At 43.5% G+C, this 22,123-nt stretch overlaps 1 protein-coding gene across 1 annotated transcript in view; it reads right to left on the bottom strand.

Annotated features, from left to right (window-relative positions):
* RBM20 (RNA binding motif protein 20) overlaps window positions 1–19,652 on the bottom strand; it is a 177,244-nt gene extending 157,592 nt beyond the window's left edge. The window contains exon 1 of the mRNA XM_036336029.1: window positions 18,949–19,652. Within this exon, the coding sequence (XP_036191922.1) occupies window positions 18,949–19,097 (149 nt within the window). The 5' untranslated portion in view covers window positions 19,098–19,652. The remainder of the gene's footprint in view (window positions 1–18,948) is intronic.
* Between the last annotated feature and the right edge of the window lie 2,471 nt (window positions 19,653–22,123).

Consider the following 22,123-nt stretch of genomic DNA (forward strand, 5'->3'; position numbering starts at 1 on the left):
TAAAGAGAAAATATTTCAGGAGGTCATGCTGAAATTTCTAATTCAGATTTAGGATTACAGGATTTTTACTTAACATCTTTGATTATAAAATTACTGTGTCTTTTTTATGTGCTAAAAATATTGGTTTCTGATGAGTTTCACATAATTTATACATACACATACATATAAGTATATATAATCAATTCAGAATAGTAATATCAATATTATTACTAACAATGTTATTGTAAACAGCTTAAGACTTATTTGGAATTTGTTTTGACCCTAAGATAAATTCTGCTATAAGTATGTAATCCAATAATTATGTTTTAAAGTTATCTGAAGTAATTTTCTGTGTGGTTAGATAGCAACTTGAAACATAAATTTGCTTCATTTTGTTCTTGATTTGGGGGGATTCTTTTTTGTCTTAATTAAAGTTTGTTTATAGTTAAGAAAAACATCCATAGGATTCCAAAGGTAAGTCTACCCAATAAAATACATTCAGAAAAATCCAGCTTCTAGTCCAACCCATCCATCCATTTCCCTGTAATCATTTGTATTGGTTTGCTCTTCCATTTATTTCATTATAAGCAAATACATATGTGTTTCTCAGATAAAAGAAAACTTGCTATCTATTTTTTGCACCCCGCTTTTTTCACTGAACAGTATACTATGGAGATCATCCCCTTCTTTTTTATAGCTACCTAGAATCCCATTGTATGCATGTCCCATGGTTCCTTCAATTATTGAAGGATATGGGGTTGTTTCTAGTCTTCTGCTATCCCAAATAATGCCACCGTGGAAAGCCTTGTACATATGTCTTTTCTTATTTTTGCCTGTGTGTCTTTGGGGTAGATCTCATAAAAGGAATTGTTTGGTCAAAAAAATAATGCACATGTACGTTTGCTAGATATTTCCAAATTCCCCTCCATATAGCTGGTACCATTTTTACATTCCCACCATAAGGTATATTTTACATGCTGACTTCAATTTTAAAAAATCTCTCAAATCTCAGGGGCCTTCATTTAAAAATCCATGAAAAGGATTTTAATTGAAACTATCTAATTCAATTCCCTACATTTTGGACAATGGAAATTTCTTTTGCAAACAAGTAGTGATGTGCTCAAGAAAATGCTTTTATCCCCAGTCTGTCCTAACTTACAATACACACTTTGCACATAATTTTCTCTCCCCTACTTATGTCAGAAATTTAGGCACAGTATTACATATCCAGATTAAAATATCATAAATTTGTCTGGGTCTTTGTGAACTACAAGTGATCCCCTTATGTGGAAAATCAGAGTTGAAGGGGTTGCTTCTCAGTGCTTTCTCCTCTCCTAATCCACCTTCATCCTTTTAACAGATCACAGATCTGATGGGGATTGAGTGCTGGCTCCTATCCACGCCACTGAAGAGCATCACCTTACCTCCCTTTCCCCATGGTATCGTCCCAGCATTTGAGTTTAGCCGGCATGTAGACTTTGTTGGTTCTCCCTGTCATCCCTACTTCTAACATCTCTCAAATCTGGCCCCTCCCCTCCATCACCACTGCCACCGCCTTAATACAAGTAGCTAACATTTAAGGGACTTGTACATACATACTCTCATTTACTCCTCACAATAACACTATGAGATGGATACCCTATCAGCCCCATTTTACACCCGAAGAAATGGATGCACATTGAAGTTCCTTAACTTGTCCAATACTACATAGCTAGCAAGCAAGTAGGGGGCTGGAATGCAAATCCAGGTATTCCAACGCCAAAACCTACCTTAGCCTGTCGTGCTATGGTGCTTCTTAATTTCAGATGTTCATCACCTGAGTATGGGGGCCTCCTAACTGACATCACCACCTCTAGGTGCACACTTACACACACACACACACACACACACACACACACACACACACACACCTCTGCCAATTATCCTCTCTTCTCCAATACCCATGTAATCTTCCAAAACACCAATCTCATTACATCAGACCCCTGCTTACAAATGGCTACTCAAAAGATAGCATCCAAACTCCTAACTTTGAGAGACATTGGTTCTAAATCACCAGCCTCCTGCCTTATTTTACATCCCAGCTCTCACCATTCCCCAGCTACCCTTTCCCATATCAGTGCCTTTTAGTTAAGAACACACTCTGACCCCCCAGTCAAGTAGAATTACTCAGAGGATGCCAGTTCACCATGGTCTTTCTCACCTCTGAAAATGCATTTCTACCCACAATGCTCTTCTCCCACCTCCATCTAGACCCCTTCCTCCCCCATTCACCCAACAAGCCCCTAGGCACAGATTTCAAATCAACTCAGAATGACCTCAGGAGACAGCTGAACCCTCCTTCTATATAGTTCTATCTTCTCGTTTTCTTACACAAAAGACAGCAAATGTATACACTGTCGTTGAACCCTGCTTTCCCCCCATATCTTTGGGATTTCTCCATAACAGCACAGAGATGGTCCTCACAGTATGGGAGGATGTAGCTGAATTTATTCACTAATCCCCTGTTGAGGGACATGTGGTTGTCCAGTCTTTTGGGCCCCGATTTCAAGGGACTAAGACTAGCCGTTCCTGCTCTTCATCCAACAACAAGATCCCACCAAAAGCATAGCTCAAAGAGAGTCCAACCAGACTGGCCACTGCCAGAACCAGGCCACGATAAAAGCACCGAGGCATTGAGGGCCAGTGGGAGCATCCCAGGTTCTGCACCTTCATTTACTTGTAAGAATCACACAGGAACAAAGGCTCTGATCATCTAACATCTGCACATTCATGTCCGTTTCCTGAATCTCAGTGCTCAGATCCCAGAGTCACATATAGTTCATGTCTTAGGTGGGCTCAGAGAAGAAGCAAATGCCACCATGTAGCAATGCCCAAGCTTGGCCTTTTTATTAACAGTTTAACTAGTCCTTCCAGAAATATTTAGTGAGCTTCTTCTAGGTGCCAGGTGTTATTCTTAGGAGCTGGGGAATAAATAGCTGAATAAAACTCCCCTGCTCCTAGAGAGCTTAGATGGCACAGGCGGGGAGAGAGGGGATATAACAGACAATAAAAATGTAATAAGTAAAATAAGCAGATGATATAATCTGTCTGAAGATGAAAAATGCTATGGGGAAAGCAGAGCAAGCAAGGGATATTGGACAGGAAGGTGCAGGATGTGGTCGGAGTAGGGCTCCTTAAGGAATCATGGGCAATATCTTATTTTCTGGGCATCTCCTTTTTGCAGGTGCCACAGGTCAAATGTCATTGTCATCATCACCACAATTAAACTGTCATCATTGCAAATGTCAAGGTAATAATAAAGTATCCCAGTTGCCTTGAATTGTGTTTTAGAAATTGCTTGAAATAAATTGTTTAGGACTTTAAAACCATTTTTGTGATCCAGAAATTTCGGCTGCTGAATGTTTTGGTGCAACAGGGTTTAAGGGGAGCTCCAAGTGGTTATTCCCACCATTTCTCCTACTCAGATCAAACATCACAGAAGAAATTCAGCCTAGAATTTGCCTGTATCTTTATTTTTTTTTTAATAAATAGTTACTGATTTCACAGAGGAAGGGAGAGGGGGAGATAGCAACATCAATGATGAGAGAGAACCATTGATTGGCTGCCTCCTGTACACCCCCTACTGGGGTTCAAACCTGAAACCCAGGCATGTACTCTGACCAGGAATTGAACAGTGATCTCCTGGTTCATAGTCAATGTTCAACCACTGAGCCACACTGGCCGGGATTGCCTATACCTTTAAAGGCTTGCTCAGGTCCCTAGCTAGACTTGACTAAGACAAAAGTCAGGTTTATCATGACACACTTTATTCCTATCAATGCATGTGCACATATGTTCTCATTGGTTGTTATAACAAACTCCACATTCTATACTAAGCCCACACCCTGACCCCCTTTAACAAATGTGGGACCTGAAGGTGCAGCCCAGACCGGAGCTCAGGTTCCTTACTCCCTGGGTCTATGCCCCCCACGTATACTACCTCCCCAAACATAAAGGCAGTGTATTTGTATCTCTCTAGCCCTTTCAGACAGGCAGGCCGAATAAAACAGAAGTTGGAGAAAGCCAAGCTTTGGTCTCACCCCAATTCTCCTCCACGAGACCATCCTGAGTGGTCTTCTCATCAGTTAGATCAAGTCATGTTGCAGTTAAATTGCTCGTTCTCTCGTGTATTCAACAAACTGTGTACCAGGGAGGACGCCAAGATGCTGAGGACACCAAGAGGAAAGACACTGGCTCTGCCCACGAGGACTTCACAGGGCCTTTAGGGGAGACCGTCAAGAGGTAAGTGTGGGGCAAATGCTTCAGTGGTGGCCACAGGGCATTACAGGAAAGGGGCACCCAGCCCCCCTTCCCGCCTGGGGTCAGAGAAAGCTCCTGGAAGAGGTGAGGTCTAAGAAAAGGCCATAAAAACTAAAGGCATGTTCTAATAGGGGTGCAGTAGAGAGAGGAGGACAGTCAAGACAGCAAGCCCAGGGCTGGACAGCTAAGTTGGGGGGGGGGGGGGGGGGCGGGAGGCGGGGAGGAGAGGGGCAGATCCAGAAGGGCTTCTAAACAGTCTCATCTCAACCTACAGGCAACAGGAAGCTCCAGCAAGGTCTTGAGCAAACAGATGACAAGATTACTAAAGTGGTGCTGGTGTGGAGAAAAGAAAGATCTGAGGCCAGGCCCAGCTGGAGGCAGTGGGAGAGGTCGGGAGGCATGGACGAAGGCAGTGGCAGTGGCATTGAAGGGAGGAGTACACACTGGAACAGGCCGGAAGCCTGGTTCTGAGCCTGGGCTCTCCAATCATTGGCTAGGGGACCCTGAACTACTAGTAGTTCCTTAATCCCTACCTACTTCACAGGGTTGTTGGAGGATTAAATGGAGTAACCGAGGAGGGAGAAGAGTGCCTGTGAACCCTGCAGCGCAGCGGGAGTAGCAGGAATACAGTGCCGCTCACTCACCCCCTGCACCGTCTCCTCAAAGACGCCTCATTGCTAGGAGACTTAAAGGGACACTCCCGGGCAGGTGGGGTTCTCTGCTCACTTTCCTTCTCTAACAGCTGAGTGGCCTTTGGTAAATCTGGACCTGGCTTTCTTTTCTATAAAACAAGAGAATTGGATTAGATGATCTCTAGGGTCCCTCCAGCTTAAAGTTCTGCAGTTGTGTTGTCTTATTCATCTTACGTCTCAACCTCCATGATAGTAATTATTTGTCACATGAAAAATTACTGAAGGAAGATTTTTCCACCTAAGAAAAAACAAACTAAGCTAATAAGTGGCTAACCCTGAAAAACAAGCCTGTGTTCCTTAACTGCCTTGAAGGGTCATATTAACATTCTCTGCTCAAAGACACATTTTTTTAATAAAAATTCAAAGGTATTTTCACCCCCAAAAATGTATAACATCTGGGCTCCTAAATGGTTCAATTATCATTGGCCTAGACATTTTCCCAAGAAAACAAAAAGGCTGTCCACATAAAAACTTGCAAAGGAATGTTTATGCCAGCTTTACTTATAATAGCCAAAAAATGGGAACAACCTAAAACAATAGGCAAATGGATAGACAAGTTATAATATACCCATAAGATAGAATAAAAAGGATCAAGCTTTTGATATATACAAAACACACACACACAAAAAAAACAGAGGAAACTTAAAACCGTTATGCCGAAAGAAACCCCAAGGAATGGGAGAAAATATTTGGAAATCATATAGCTGATAATGGTCTAGTACCTAGAATTTATAAAGAACTCTTACAGTTTCACAACAAAACAACAAACAATTAAAAAATGGACAAAGGACCTGAATAGATACTTTCCAAAGAAGATTGCAAAAAGCCAACAAACACAGGAAAAGATGCTCAACAGCATCAGTCATTAGAGAAATACAAATCAAAGCCACAATAAGATACCACTTTATACCAGCTAGGATGGCCATAATTAAAAACAAAGGAAAGTAGCAAGTGTCGGCAAGGCTGTGGAACAACCGGAACCCTTCTCATTCGTTGCTGGTGGGAATGTACAATGGCACAGCCACTTTGAAAAACAGTAAAATCAAACATAGAGTTACCATGTGACTCAGCAATTTCACTCCAAGATATTCTATACCCAAAAGAATAGAAAACAGATGTCCAAGCAAAAACTTGGACACAAATGTTCAGAGCAGCACTATTCACAATAGTCAAAAGGCAGAAACCCAAATCTATCAGTTGATAAATGGTTAAACAAAATGTGGTCTATCTATACAATGGAATATTATTCAGCAATAAAAAGGAATGAGTACTAATATACACTAGAACATAAATAAACCTTGAAAACATAAGTGAAAGAAAGCCTGATACAAAAGGCCACGTATTTTATGATTCCATGTATATGAAATGTCCAGGCAAATCCTTAGAGACAAAAATCAGAGTAGTGGTTGCCAGGGGTCTGGGGGAAGGCGGGAATGGGGAACACTGCTTAATGGGTACAGGGTTTCCTTTTGGGGTGGCGCAAATGTTCTGGGACTAGAGGGTGATAATGGTTGTACAACATTGTGAATGTACTTAAAACTACTGAATTACACTTTAAAATATTTAAAATGGTAAGTATTATGCTATTTGTATTTTATCACAATTTTTAGAAATATTACTTCCAAAAAAATCAGTATGCTGAAAGAAGCCAGGGCAAAAAAAAAAAAAAAAAGTACATGTTATGATTCCATTTGTATAAAATTCCAGAAAATGCTTACTCATCTACAGTGATAGAAAGCAGGTCAGTCGTTGCCTGAGGGGGAAGGGGTTAAGGGAAAGAGAGACTGATAATAAATTATAAAAGGCAATGAAGAAACTTTCAGGGCTGATAAAAAAATATTTATAAGCTTGATTGTTTGATGGATGCTTTAAACACGCACAGCTTAGTATATTTCAAGTATGCCTCTGTAAACAGACAAAAACATTGTTTAAATTATCATTGGACCTCTAAACTCTTAGACTTCTTAAATGTCTAATCAAAATACACCGAGGAACTTGACTGTAAATTCTTTCACAGGTCAAAAGCAAGCAATCCTTTCCTGATTTATGGGTTCTATTAAGTCAGGTTTTTTTTACATACCGTGGTTTCTTGAAGCAAAAGAACACCTGTAACAATGTCTGCTAAGACCGTTCAACAAGTACGCCCGGTGGAGACTGAGCGAGCTTGATGTGGCCATGTTTCAAGTCAGGAATTCTTCTTGCTATTAATAGGAACCCAGGACACTTTAAATCATTGCTGATTCCTGGTTTTCTGAATTGGTTCAGAAATGGTCTGGTAGGACTTGGCAGACACTCGCTTTGCAAATCAAACTATCCTATCTGTTATTATTTTAGCACATGCTGAGAGGATTATAAGTGTTTATATACTCTCAGTGAGCATCAAATTCAGATCTTGCCTAACATGCCTAACAAGCAGAGTCAGACAGTGAATCGATGCCAGAGTCAGATTTGCTCGTGGAATTTAAATTGGGATATGGATTTCACTTTAAACCAAAAGGCGTGCTTACATTACAGGGGAAAAAGGGGGGTAGGACCCAAAAGAATGGTTTTAATTGGATTGCTTAGTTTGTCTCAAATTAAATTTTACCTACTTTCAAAGTTATTTCAGCAATTTTTTTTCTATACTTTTTTTTGTAAATGATGGGTTTTATAGAAATTATTTTGAGGACACAGATATTTACATAAAAATGATATTTACCTAACATTCTCCCATCTCAGCCCCACTCCACCACTTCTTTCATAAGTACTATTTCTTAGCTTTGTTGGGTCCTTAAACGTTTGTGACTTGATATACTCATCTGTAAAATGGGGAAATAACAGCCCTTACCTCAGGATTATTGTTGGATTAAATGAATTATACGTAAAGTGCTTAGGATAGTAGAGGGCGCACAGGAAGCACTCAATGAATGTTCATTGTTACTCACTTTATATTATTGTTCCCTTTTACAGATGAGAACTCTGAGGCTTGGGATTAGTAGAGGCAAAGCTGAACCTGGAACACAGAGCTTGGCTGCTCCTGATTCTTTTCACTACTCCACACCACCTTCCCCCATACATATTTTCTGCATGAAAATAAAAGCACCAATCTGGAAGAGGCAAAAATAGCTGTGTAACTTAAATCTAAAAAGCATGAACAAACTGGTAGTCACAGACCAGCTCCGGGACTCACCAAGTTTAGGCTCCCGGGCAAGTCATCAGTCATTTTTAAAGTCAGCCTCATGTAGTGATTTTGAAAAGGAAAATAAAGGGTTTTTGCAAAGAGTGGACATAGTTTCGAGAGGATGCCAAAAAATTGTGTGAGCTAGCAAAAATTACATTAGCATCCACTCACTGCCACCAGCATTAAAAGGGTTTTATATTAACTTGATATGGACATTAAAAAATACTGCAGCTCGTGACAGAATGCCTGCCGTAGAGGTTAAGTAGGAAGTGACTGGCCCATCAGTTAAGTTCCTATTAATCGGGACTAGAAAAATCCAGAAGCTCCAGATATATGCACAGGCTGGTACAATACAACATATTTTCAAGACTATCAGATTTAAACTATTTATCCATTCTAACATGATATTTAGTTATCATTTAAGTTCCATATATTTCATCCAAGGGGGCTTTTTCAGAATATGGTCAAATTAAAATACAAAACCACTAGATGAAAGTGTGTTGGAAAACAGAATATTCAGAGGGTCTCACGGTATCTCTCCCAAAGACAACTTAGTAATCACAAAGAAAAAGATGTCCCGTTATGAAGGAGAGACTGGGTGGTGACCACATTGACCAAAGGAACAAACTCAGTGGAACAGACATCACCTGTTGCATACCGTTACCAAAATGGTTAATCTGAACTGGTCATGAGGAAATGACAGACACATCCAGGTCATGGCTCATTCTACAAGACAACTAATCTGGAATCTTCGGTCACAAAGAACAGAAAAAGGCGGGTATACTTGCTAAATTAGAAGAGATACCATAAACAAATGCAAGACCAGGTTGTTGTTTTTAAATAGCTATATGAGATATTTTTAGAACAATTTGAAAAAGTTAGAAATCTAGTGTTCAGCAGAAAAAATTATTTAAGTAAGATTAATTTCCTTAGCTATGATAACAGAATGAGGGTGATGCCACTTACTCTCACGTAGCTGGAGGAGCGGAGTATGATGCTCAGATTGCTTGGCAGGATGGCACAGAGCAGGAGATGTCCTGGGAAGACCCAGTCCACCGCCACCTGCACAAAAACCTATCAGGGGCCTTGGCTGGTGTTGGCTCAGTTGGTTGGGTGTCCCCCTGTGAACTGAAAGGTTGCCGGTTCGATTTGCTGGTCAGGGCACATGCCCAGGTTTCAGGTTCAATCCCTGGTAGGGGGCATGCAGGAGGCAGCTGGTCTATGTTTCTCTCTCTCCCTCACTTCCTCTCTTGCTAAAAATAAACTATTGTTTAAAAAAAAAAACAAAAAAACCTACCAGGGGTTAGGGAGGCGAAAATAACATAGCCAAGGATGCTTTTTGTAATCCCCTTGAGGGATCTGAACAGACTGGAGCCCATGGTTAAACAGTTTAAGAATGTTCTCCATTCCACTGTCCCCTGTGTCCAGGCAGACAAAAGTCTAGCAGAAACGTAATAGAAAGATGAGGATTCCCATCCCAGCCTGACCAGTGCCTTGCTGTGTGACCTTGAACAATTCATTTGTCTTCTATGATGCTCATTTGCCTTACGGGGAAGTATAGGAGGGCGGGGCTCAAGCAGCTCTCAGATGCCTTCCAGGCCTGAAATCTAAAATGCTAACGTAATGGGCAGTTGAGCCTTAAAGACAGTACAATACCAATATGAAATGTCTATTCCTATTTTTGTTCTAAAAAATGCAGTTTTCTTTTCTCTGATTATAAAGTTAATACACACTAATGGAAAGAAACAGAAAGTTTTAAAAAAGACGAACCACTATAGCTGCACCACCTAGAGTTGGAACCACTGTTAACATCTTTATATTTGTTCTTTAGGTGTTTTTTCCCAGGCTTCGCAGGCACCTGTATAGACAACCATACACATTTTTAAAAAAACAAACATGAGATCCCTGTGGGCATGCTGCATGTGATTATTTTTAGTTAACAGTATTATATGGTTTATGTCCCCTATTAATCAATATAAAGTAACAGAATTGTCCTAATGAGCTGAATAGTACACACTGTTATTATACATGCAAATGATTTATTTTCTCAACTGAGGACCATTTAGCTGATTTTTAATTTTTGCTCTTCTAGACAATGCTGCAACAAATATTCTTATGTATGTAACTTAAAGTCTATAATTATGATTTAATCACACAACCCATCCCCCATTTTATGCAGAAGGCTCTAAAAAATCTCTTAAAAAGCAAATCAAGGCTCTCCGGGTCACCTGGCAATCGGTGACCCTGTGACCCTGGGAGGACGCAGGGCCCAAGGAGGCCTGTCCTTCGTAGGCTCTGGAAACAACACCTGGTCCCTTCCACGCAAGGAGGCCACGGGGAAACCTGAGGCCCCGCCTTTGGACAACCACGATCTCTCCGCCAAGTGTTTTTCAGGCCGAGAGCTCTGGGAAGCGTGTCTGCAACCCACGCGGTAGCCTGACCCTGCCTCACGGTTCACCGAGTCAGGTCCGGGCAGCGGTCTGGCCCCTAGAAGACGCCTGTAGGTCCCTAGTTTATGTTGTTTGTCTTTAAAAACAACATCACCAAACACACTCCCACCTGCCTGTGTTTAACACAGTCCAACTTAGAGACATGACAATTAATTATTGGACCTGTCTCCTGAATTGAAAACAGAATTTTCTGTGTAAACTCAAGTATTCATTTTAACAATCAAAAATAATTGACATGCCAAAATAATTGTTTTTGCTTTTAAAAATTTCTAGTGACTAGAAGACAATATCAAACGTCCTCCTTCTCACTGACAGTGCCTATTTTTCTGACTTAAAATCATGCCACTGATTCAAATACACTTGGCAAATGTTGGAGAAAGCATTTTAATGGTCATTGCTGTTTCCATGAGCCACCAATCTCACAAACATGTACCTGGACCCATGGCTACAATATTGCTGACCCAGCAGCTCAGTGGTTGAGCTTCTCGACCTATGAACCAGGAGGTCATGGTTCGATTCCTGGATGGGGCACGTGCCCTGGTTGCAGGCTTGATCCCAGTGTGGGGCATGCAAGAGGCAGCGGATCATTGATTCTTGCTCATTGTTGATGTTTCTATCTCTCTCTCCCCTCCTTTCCTCTCTGAAATCAATAAAAAATATACATTCTAAAAATAATAAAATTTTTTAAAAATAGAACTGCTGTGGAGTTTATTCTATCAGATGTACAGCAGGAGAGGGGAGGCACGCTACTCTGACAACCACTCAGCACTATTCCTGGAGGGTCACAATTTTATTCTTGGAAGGAACTGCCATCGATCATTTCCAATCCCTGGGGGGGCTGGATTCGGAAGGTTAATTGGCTTGTCCAGGTCACCCACTCCCAATCCAAGGTTTTCTTGTCCTCTCTGCCCCTTTTTGTCAGAAACCCAATAATTAATTTAGAGCAAAGGTGTCCCTTTGACACTTGCCAATATCAGGCAGATCCTAAGTCATCCTATTCGATAATGAATTTTAAATAAACCAAAAGAAGTACCTTTAGAATTTACACAACCTTGTCCACTCCTTCAGGGTCATGACACTGGGGGTCAGGTTGGAGGGCAGATCTATTCAGGGCCAAAAACAAATTTGGGAGAGGATCTACAGACAAGCTGCAAAACTGAAAAGTATTAAGATGTCCAGACCGCAGTGAGCGGAGGCTTCCAGGTTTGGGCTAGAAGTGGGAAGTGGCAACTGATAACTGATGGGTCTTTACTGTGATGGAGAAAAAGCAGGTGCAAAGCAAGGGCAGCAGCAAATGGCCTCGTGCATCCTTAAAGCAAATACCCACATTAAAAGAAGGGCAAAGTGGCGTGAAAACTATCTTTATGGGGTGACAACCACCCCCCAGCCCATGCGTGACCCTCAGCCTTTTGTTTCTGAACACATGGAAAGATTTATTCAGCAAACTGAGCTACAAGTTATTAACACCTCCTCATGCAAGTTGCCTAACGGCTCCCTTTTTGCTCATAAAACACATTCAAAGCAACGTGTACCATCTCCCTGACGGATGTGCTGTCAGTGAGTGGGAAAAGTTGCCTTGTAAACCGTCAAGGGGACTTATTTCTCTTCGGAACATAGGAAAGAGGAGGATCAATTGACTTGGCCGTAACTCCTGCTGCTATAAAGACTTTATCACAGCCCAGCCTGTGTGGCTCAGTGGTTGAGGTTCAATCTATGAACCAGGAGGTCAGGGTTCGATTCCCAATCAAAGCGCATGCCCAGGATGCGGGCTCGATCTCCAGTGTGGGGCGTGCAGGAGGCAGCCGATCCATGATTCTCTCTCATCATTGATGTTTCTATCTTTCTCTCTCTTTCCCTTCCTCTCTGAAATCAATAAAAATATATATATTTTTAAAAAGACTTTATCACAGGCCCTGGCTGGTTAGCTCAGTTGGTTAGATCATTGTCCTCATACACCAAAGTTGCAGGCTCGATCCCCAGTGAGGGCACATATAAGAAGCAACCAATACGCCCAGCCGGTTTGGCTTGCTGGATAGAGCATTAGGCTGGGGACTGAAGGGTCCCAGGTTCGATTCCAGGCAAGGGCATGTACCTTGGTTGCAGGCACATCCCCAGTAGGAGGTGTGCAGGAGGCAGCTGATCAATGCTTCTCTCTCATCGATGTTTTTAACTCTCTATCCCTCTCCCTTCCTCTCTGTCAAAAATCAATAAAATATATATTTTTTTAAAAAAAGAAGCAACCGCCGAAACCGGTTTGGCTCAGTGGATAGAGCGTCGGCCTGCGGACTGAAAGGTCCCAGGTTTGATTCCGGTCAAGGGCATGTACCTGGGTTGCGGGCATATCCCCAGCGGGGGATGTGCAGGAGGCAGCTGATCGATGTTTCTCTCTCATCGATGTTTCTAACTCTCTATCTCTCTCCCTTCCTCTCTGTAAAAAATCAATAAAATATATTAAAAAAAAAAAACTTAAAAAAAAAAAGAAGCAACCAATAAATGCATAAGCAAGTGGAACAACAAATTGATGTCTGTCTCTTTCTATCGCTTTCCTCTTCCTCTCTTTCTCTCTCTCTCTCTCTCTCTCTCAAATCAATCAATAAAAAAAGACTTTATCATATTAGAATATGCATCATATCCAAAATACACAAATAAAATATTGGGGGGTGCAAGGGTCCTTCCCTTCCACCTCTTTCTCAAACAGCTGGCAGCGATGACTTATCCCCAAACTCTTGTCTGTAAATGTCAAAGACTGAAACCTTAGTTGGGTGGAATTTAAACGGTGACCACCCACTGAGCCAGGCAAAATATCAGCCCACCGCCAACACCCCCTCGGCGGTGTTGGAAACCAAATTCACATTCCTGATTCAAAAATGTGCCTATTTAATTAAAGTCAGGATTTCCCAGTCTTCTTGCTGGTGGGAACAAGCAGGATCAGGTTTCCAGGATAACACACATATCACCAAGATCCGACCAGGTTCATTACCCAGAAAGTGAAATGCCATAAACTCCTTTCCACAAACCACTAATCACCGTCTTTGCTCTGACTCTGGAATACGGATCACTTTACATTCTGCAAAACTTTTCAACAGGCTCTTCTAAACACAGCTACCAGTCACTCACACCAGCTGTGGCTGCACAGCCACTTTCCCTGTTAAAATACACAAAATCCTATCAGTGAGACCATCCCAAACAAGATAATTACTGTGGCAGGAAATGAAAATCAGATGAAGTGGGGTTTTTGTGGCACAGGAAACCCCTTCAGGCTTTTGTCTGGTAGGGGGACCGGCTGATGAAGGGAGAAGGGAGCCCTGACTCTGAATTTCTCTTTGGAGTTTCAACTCCGCTATCTCAAGCTGCTTCTTCCAGCCTTACTTTCCATGTTCAGTTCAGTCCATTTCATTCTAGCCCTTGATTAGACCCCGGTTCCCAACATTGTGTGGAGTCTTGTTTATCAAAGCTGTGGATGGCACTACATTAGTTTGTCCCCTGGAGGATTAGCTGTTGTGGGCAGAGAAGAAATATTAGTTTAACTGGAATCAAAAACCTACAGCCGCAAGAAAAAGAAGAGAGAGAGAGAGACAGAGAGAGAGAGAGAGAGAGAGACAGAGAGACAGAGAGACAGAGAGAGAGGAAGAAAGAAACTGGATAATGTAGGTTCATTTCACTGTGAGTCGATCCTGGCGGGGTTTCTTTCCCCCCTGGTAACTCTAAGGAAAGACAAAGAGGTCCTAACAGATCAGAGTTCACATTCCAACTGGGATTTTAAAATTATGAATTTGATAAACTGCTCAGGAGGTAGCAAAAGAGTAAGTGATAAAAGAATAAAATGGGTGATCAAGTTTTTCTTCTTTTCTTTCCCTATAGCTCTGGCATTGGACCAGCCCTGTGTACACCATATGTATAGTCATTTACCATGACGAATGGGAATAATGTACTACATTTCATAATACTGATCTCTTTGGACATGTCAGAAAAACTCATAACTGGATGGCTACACTTACTATCTAAAAATACTTAGCACAACAAACCCTCAAGCACAATTTCCTTTAAAAAAAAAAAATACCCTTAAGAGACTTTCTAGAGAAGCAAAGAAAGTTTGCAGAATGCTAAAAACCCACCCTCTCTCCTTCGCTGTTTTGGGTAACCGCTTAATCCTTTCAGATGTTTTCTCCTGCTGAATGCTTGTCTTACGTGCAGTTTAAGATGGTATTTAAAATTGTCAAAATTCCTTCCACAATTGTATCCCTGTTTCCCCTAAAACGGACTCAAACTGATGTTAGAAACTGGCACAGATGTTAGAAATTCCATCCTTTTTCCAGAAACGGACTGAGTATGAGTGAGGTAATATCCCTTTTGGCAAATTCTTATTTCCTCCCTAATTTTGGATGTAATTGTCAGCATGTCCATCAGAGTGGGTGGACATCACACATAACTCGCCTGCATATCGCTTCACAAGAGATGCGTGGAGATCTTTCCAAATGCAGAATGTCTGCAAAAATTCTCTGCAATCACAGTGACTACTTGTAATATTTTCTATTCTGAATCGAGGAGAGCACTTTGCTCTGAAAACACCGTCAGCAAAACACAGTCGGCCAGTGTAACTAACGCCATGCGGAAGACCATAAACTTGAGAAATTAAAGCTGGATTTATATCTCCATAAGTCACAAACACAGGCCGGTGACAAGAGCTAGCAAATGCTAACCCAAAACTTTTTCAATTTTTATAATTCATTTTTATTCATTGCTTATCGAAATAATCTGGAAAGGGAAAAAGTAAGTCGTCTACACTCAAACTAAATATGCAACCTGATGTCATACATTAGCCAGAAATATTTTGCTGCAAATCAAATAATTTCAGAAAAATCACCTATGTGGTCACCTCATGGAAGGTGTGTGTGCTTGTTTGGTTAATTTTCACCGAGTTAGTGGTACGTTTAGTAGTTGCATTTGACAATTGCCGTCAACATTTCACGCAGAATTGAATAGCCTGCTTTCATTGTGGAGAGAGTTGTAAAACGTATAACCTAAGATTCCACTTTCTGATGTTCATCAAGGTTAATAAATAACTTCTTATAAACCAGAACTAGGTTTGATTTCAAAGCACAAAATTAAAATGTAAAATACTTTTGAAAATGTGAATGCTTAAGAAGATAAATCCTTAAAAAGCATTCCCCGAAACACACAGCTCAATGTTAGCTTACTTTCTGCTAATACGGAGAATATATTTTAAGCCCTCAAATTATTCTGATTTTCTAAACTCATCCCAAATCTCCTCTCGAAGTATTATTTATATTTCTTGTTGCCCAAGTGGTTGACATAATGTTTTACATTTTATGCAATAATATCTCCACAGTGGCCAACTTAGAGAATGCACATTTAAAACAAAGATCCCACAAGATATGAGCTATGCGAATCTGAACATCGCTGACAGTCTTTATCGGTAATGCCAATATTGGCCAGGAGTCTGGGGTTAACAAGAGCAGAAAGATCATGGACTATTCTTGATGAAAACCAAGAATGCAATAATAAGAAAACTAAATGTCCCTAAGTAGAACAAAAGTACTCCATAGAAATTAACTTTCGATGCACTCTTCCTAAGTACTGAGACTGGCTTTCATAAAACAAACACCAAAACCAGTCTCATTATTATTAGTCATAAACCCCAAATCACCCTTGTAGAGAAAGACCTTGAAAGATAAGTGCACAAATATCATTATTCATCGTGCTACCCCATGTGTTTATCGACATAAAGGTAATATACCACAGTTCTCTTAAGGCCAAATACAATCTATGTGAATGGGAAGCAATTTTTATTATGATCATGATGATTATTTCACCAAGTCATTGACTTTACCCCAAATGAAAGCTATTATTAATGAAAATCAGTACACCTGGACATTAAGACGTACCGAGACATTAAGAAGTGAAACATTTCTTGTAATCCTTAAACGCTAAGCGATATGAAGACTGATATTTTTCATCACTGTGAAAGAGGTCCTAGCTTCCCCTCTTATAAATTACATAACAACCTCACTAAAATAACTAGAAAAAAATACGGGTCCCACAACAAAACATTTCATAGTTGATCCACTGGAGGAGAAGTGCATCCAAAGCTCTAGTTCACAAAATTCCGAATCAAGAGGCCAACAGCTCCTTGCTCAGCTAAAGGCAACCTCCCCGATACATTTTCTCAAAGATGGCTGATGCAAACAGCGCCTCATAACTACAGAAAAACGGTTGCTCAGATTAAATTATGCAAACGTAGTTTCAAAATAACATGCTCAGGTTTCAGCGCACTCAAGGTGGACCTGCAAAGCATTTGCCACCTTACGCCTGGTCCCAGCGGAATCTCTGTGGGTACCGAGGGGAGCGCGAACCCCAAATCATCCTTATATAGAAAGACCTTGAAAGAGAAGCACACAAATATCAAATCCCACAGGCACACTCCCTGGCCTGGACCTGGCTCCTGCACTGATCTGTCAAACAAGGCGAGCTGTCAGGCGCTGCTTGAGGTCTCCATCCTCCACTTCTGGCAGGAGAGGCCATCTTTGAAAAGCCTACGCTCATCTTTTCAAAGTAAGATATTCCCGATACAGAATTTCCAAAATGGAGATGAATTTACCGGGTAAATTATGTAGCGCACGCACGCGGTCACTGAAATATACATTAAATGATCCATTTTCTACAATATGGCATTTATTTTCGACCTGGCAACATTTCATCATCAGACACCCATCTACAAAGACTTTTCTGTGAGCATAAAATTCCTGGTTTTGTTTTGTGTGTTTTTTTTCTAATTAAATGTAAACGGTAGGAAAGTGCAGGGTGATTACAATACGAAAGCAAATTCAATAAATTTAATGTGCAGCCTAATCTTAAGCCACAAAATATTGGCCCAGCAAGAAGAACATTAGGTGTTTTCCAATTAATAATTGGTCAATTAAGCATCTTTTTTTTTTTTTAGTAAGTGAAATTTAAGTTTTAAACATGTTTTCCTCTATTGGTTTATAATTATAGTAAAGACTAAAGAGAAAATTTAAATAATGATGTACATAAGCTGTCAATCATATTTAGTCTTACTGAAATAATCTGCAAAACAATAGGAAGAGAATGACAATATAAAACATTTTCAATTTTTATGTAGTTGGAAAGTTGCTAGCCACTGAGTTATATAAAAGTTAAAGTAAAAAAAGTGTCCTAAATGGAGCTTTGTGTTCTGCTAGTCAAAAAAAAACGGGAACCATTTTGTTCTGAAATATACCAGCGTTCTTAGACGTCAAACTTGAATTTTCACTCTCCTTTCTATTACATAAATCAGCCTTAACCACCACAGTTAAGTACCACTTACTTCCATTTACATCCCATCACTGGTTATTTCTCTTCCTGCATTTAAGAAAGTTTATGTAACTCAAAGCATCCATGCAGCAGCGCTGGAAAAGACGCCTGCTCTGTTGCAGAAGGTTGGCTTTGCTGTGCTTGTGTGTACATCTCCAGTTTCGACAATGTCGCCCAAGCTCGCATCATCCAGGTTTCGCTCTACTTCTGACACTAGCTTTGAGGACTTCGCTAGAAGCTGAGGGCTTGAAACCCCTAGGAGAACAGATATCCTTCCAACAAACCAACCTTCTAGGCCTCACACAGTGGAATAAAGCCTCAAAAGAAGTAACACAACGTCCCCGGGGTGCTTTTATGTCCCCGCGTGGGCTGAAAGGGAGTCTGCGGCCTGTGGACCACCCTAACCTGCTCGCGCGCGCGGGGAAAGCCGCTGAAGAGGGACCACCCGGGGCGCACAGGCCGGAATCGCGAGATGCTAACTTTAATGGAAAACGGTTGCGCCACTGAAAACTCCTCGCAAGGGCCTTCTTGCAAAGTGTAAACACGTCTTGCGGGGCAAAGCAAAACATGTTGTTTACAAACCCTCGCCGCCCTTTGCACCCAGGGCCGCTGGTCGCCTTCAGAGGCACCACTGAGAGCGCCTTCTTGGTGGCGGCATGTCACTCGCACCCGCTCACGCGCGCGCACACTCACGCGCGGCTCTCCATACGTTCCGGCGGCCTCTTGGGACCAGAAAGATGAACTAGAGCCTCTGGTCCATGTCCCCCTAATGTGGGCTATTTTAGTTCAAAATATCCAGTGACATCCCTGAAGAGGAGCAAAGGGGGATAAAGAAAACCAAAGTTACTTTCCCTGAATAACTAGGCTTCCTTGTCCCCAACCTCGCAAACAGCCAGAATGACGCCTACTCCGCAGGGAAAATGGGCAGGAGAACTTCAAACGCACTGGCGGCCCGGATAAGTTCCGTGGGGAGGGAAAGCCACGGAAGGGGGCGTCCTGGATGCGTTCCCCAGCGCACCCCGCTCCCTCCTCTTACTTTTGGATGATCTGGGGTAGGCCGGCTGGGGGCGGAGGCGGCGGTTGCATCCCTCGCGGGCCCGGGGCTGGAGGCGCCGGGGCACCGGGCACGCTGCGGGCATCTCTGTCCGGTTGCTCGGAGCCGCTGGCGTCCGCGTCCTGGCTCATGGCTGCGGCCGGCACCCGGCGAAGCGAGAGCTGTCCCGGCTCGCGGCGAGAGAGCGCACGCGAGGGGCGGCCCCGGGACACGGACGCTCACTGGCCGGGGTCCCCGTGCCCAGTCCCCTTGTCCTTCCCGGTGGCGCGGGGAGGAGACGCGAGGGGCGGGGAAGAGGCAGTCCCGGCGGCGCCGCCTCCTCCTCCTCCCGCCGCTCCCGCTCGTCCGGCCAGGCCACGCGGAGCCGGGGTCAGGGGGCGTCTCCCGGCCGGCCAGAGCCGCCGGGTGGCCGGGGGCTGCTTGGAGCCCGGGTGGTCGGGAGAGCTCTGCCCGCCGAACCCCGGCACGGCGTGCGCCCCCCGCCACCGTGCGCCCGCGGGGTCCCAGGCCCCGCGCCCCGCAGCGCAGGCAACCGCGTGAGGCGGCCAGACGCACGCCAGCCGCCGGCCGGGCCGCCGAGTTCTGGGCGCTCCCCGGAGCCGGCCGCCGGGCTGCCCGGAGACGGAGACGGAGACGGAGACGGAGACGGCGCGCCTCGCGCTCCTGCCAAGCGCCGGGGACTGAGCGCGCCCGGGCGTCCGCGCACCTCACCGGCGCGAAGTGCTCGCGGCTTGGCACCTTCCGGCGTCTGGCGCCCGGCCAGCGCCACCCGGGCTGAGGGGCCCCGACCCTGGGAGTGCAACGCCCGGACCCTCCCCCAGGTCGATGGGACTTGGGACCCCGGGTCTTAGACGACCAGGCCCGACGGCTCTCCAGACTGTCAGCTCCAGCTGCTGGCTTCAGGGGTCCCCAGAAGCCGCCGGTGGGGCCGCTGTGGTTGGTCATCTTTTCCCCTCTCTTCTCTAAAAGGCCCGCCGCAATCCCGCGAGCGCAAAGACAAAAGCAAGCATGCTTTATATTCTTGTTACTTCTTGTTACTTCTTGGCGAAATCTCAGTGGAAATGTGAAGAATGAAAAAGAGAGAGTACTCGGACTCCGCGCCTCCGCCATCCCCGCCTCTGAAGCTCTGCTGGTTGCCCGGGAGCCTGTGCGCGCCGGTTCACCTGTACACACCGGTTCACAGCGCCAGTTCACCTGTACACACCCGTGGACAAGGGCATCCTGCCCTAGGAGACACCCAGGCAAGGGGCAGCTTAATGTCCTGGCGTTGGGATGGGGGGCTGAGGAGGCACCTGGTGCTGAAGAAGCATCTAAGATCACGGAAGTCACCCAGGAAATCCTTCAGGACCCTTCGGGCTAAGGGGCTTTCTAAATTCTGACACCCGCAGCCTGGGGAAGCAAGGAAACGTGTCCCTTGCGTTCTTAGAGCCCAAGCCAGGATGCCCCACGGCCAGGAAAGAAGTTTGCTGAGGGTCTCAAACCCACCCGTCCTCCTCCCAGAGCCACGTAGAGGAAAGTTCTGGAGATGGGTTCTCTAGGACCTGGTAACTAATTGAATTCCCGTAAAGATGCTTTCTTCTCTTTCTAGACTGAGTTCCTGTCAACTTCCCCGACAGCCTCAGGAAACTAAGCCTCCCTTGATTTGTGTTATCCTGCCTAGATTTCTCTCTCTCTCTCCCTCCCTCCCTCTCTATTTCTCCCTCCCTCTCCCTCTCCCTCTCCCCCTCTCTCTCCCCCTCCCTCCCTTCCTCCCTCCCTCCTACAGATAAAACGATGCATCAATTCCTTGTATTCATATTGTCACAATTTGCAAAATTGCACCTCACCAAAAAACCCAGGTGAAGAGATATTGATGGTTGTCCCCATTTTACAAATGAGGAGGCATCAGGGTGATTTGCCCCATCACACACCGCTAGGAAGAGGCTGCCACTAAATTCCTGGCTGTAGTTTCCATAAAAGCCCACCTTCCACCACCAGAATCCTCTTGGTTGATGGAAATTACCCTTAATTACCATTGCAACTCCCAGATACTAAAACTAAAACCTTCTTCTGTAAGCTTGCATTAAAATCTCCCTCTGAGAATCTCCCAGAATCTTCGTGAAAGGGCTTTGTATTCAGGAAAACAGTTTTTACCTGTGGAGTGACTCAACCTCTGTGAGTACCAGTTACTGGATAGGTAAACTGAGAGGGATGAGACCCTGGTTTACACAGTTACTGTTGGGATTAGAGATAATGTATCTTGCATGTTTGGTGCAGGAGGTATTCAATCTGACAGGCAGTGCAAACATGATTCCTTATATTCCAACCTTGTAGCCAAATAAAACAACAGATCTCAAACTTCAGGAAGCTGAGTGCCTGGAGGTCACAATGTTGATACAATTAAATCCACTCCCATGATATTTTTACTGGCAAAAAGATAAACAAACAAACAAAAAGCTAATATTATATGAGTGTGGCTCTCTAGATCTCAAAAACAATGCATTAGCATATGTGACAAAATAATAACAGTGGGTAAATCTAGGTATTCACTGGGCTTTTCTTGTATCCTTGCTATAAATTTAAATTTTTCAAAGTAAAAAAAGTGGAAAAATTAATAACTCACAAGGTGTTTTTCAGAAATCCCATTTCCATGATTATAGCTAATTTATATGTTGCAATTTATATGTTATGTCATAACTCACATTTGAATTGAAGCAGATGCAAAGGGAGAGGGGGAACAGTGTAGCAAAAACCTCAGCTAGTTCACTCCCTACCTCACATCCCCCCAAAATGGAAATAGTGAACAAGCACTGCCTTTTTGCAAGTCAAACATTGAGTGTTTTAAACAGTTCCAATAGGAGATGTTTTTAACTTATGTTTCCTCACTTCTTTCCAGGAAGTATGAAAAGATCCCTAGCTGGAGTTGCAACCATTTAAGAAACTGTCTTGCTTTTGTCCGCCCTGGGCCCTCACCACCCCCCTCACCCCAGGTGCCTTCACAGTTACGGAAGTGAGAGAAATGCTGTGTGAGTCATCCGACTTGACAAATAGGGAGCGTGACTAGGAGGTGAGGGCTGGTGACATCTCTCTTTGTCCCACTCTGCAGAGATATCCGTCCCTTCTGACCTACCAGTGAACGATGGTTAGGCAGTGAGGCTTTGCAGCCTATGAATGTAAT

This window comes from Myotis myotis, unplaced genomic scaffold (genome assembly GCF_014108235.1).
Source record: "Myotis myotis isolate mMyoMyo1 unplaced genomic scaffold, mMyoMyo1.p scaffold_m19_p_15, whole genome shotgun sequence".
NCBI classification, from domain to species: domain Eukaryota; kingdom Metazoa; phylum Chordata; class Mammalia; order Chiroptera; family Vespertilionidae; genus Myotis; species Myotis myotis.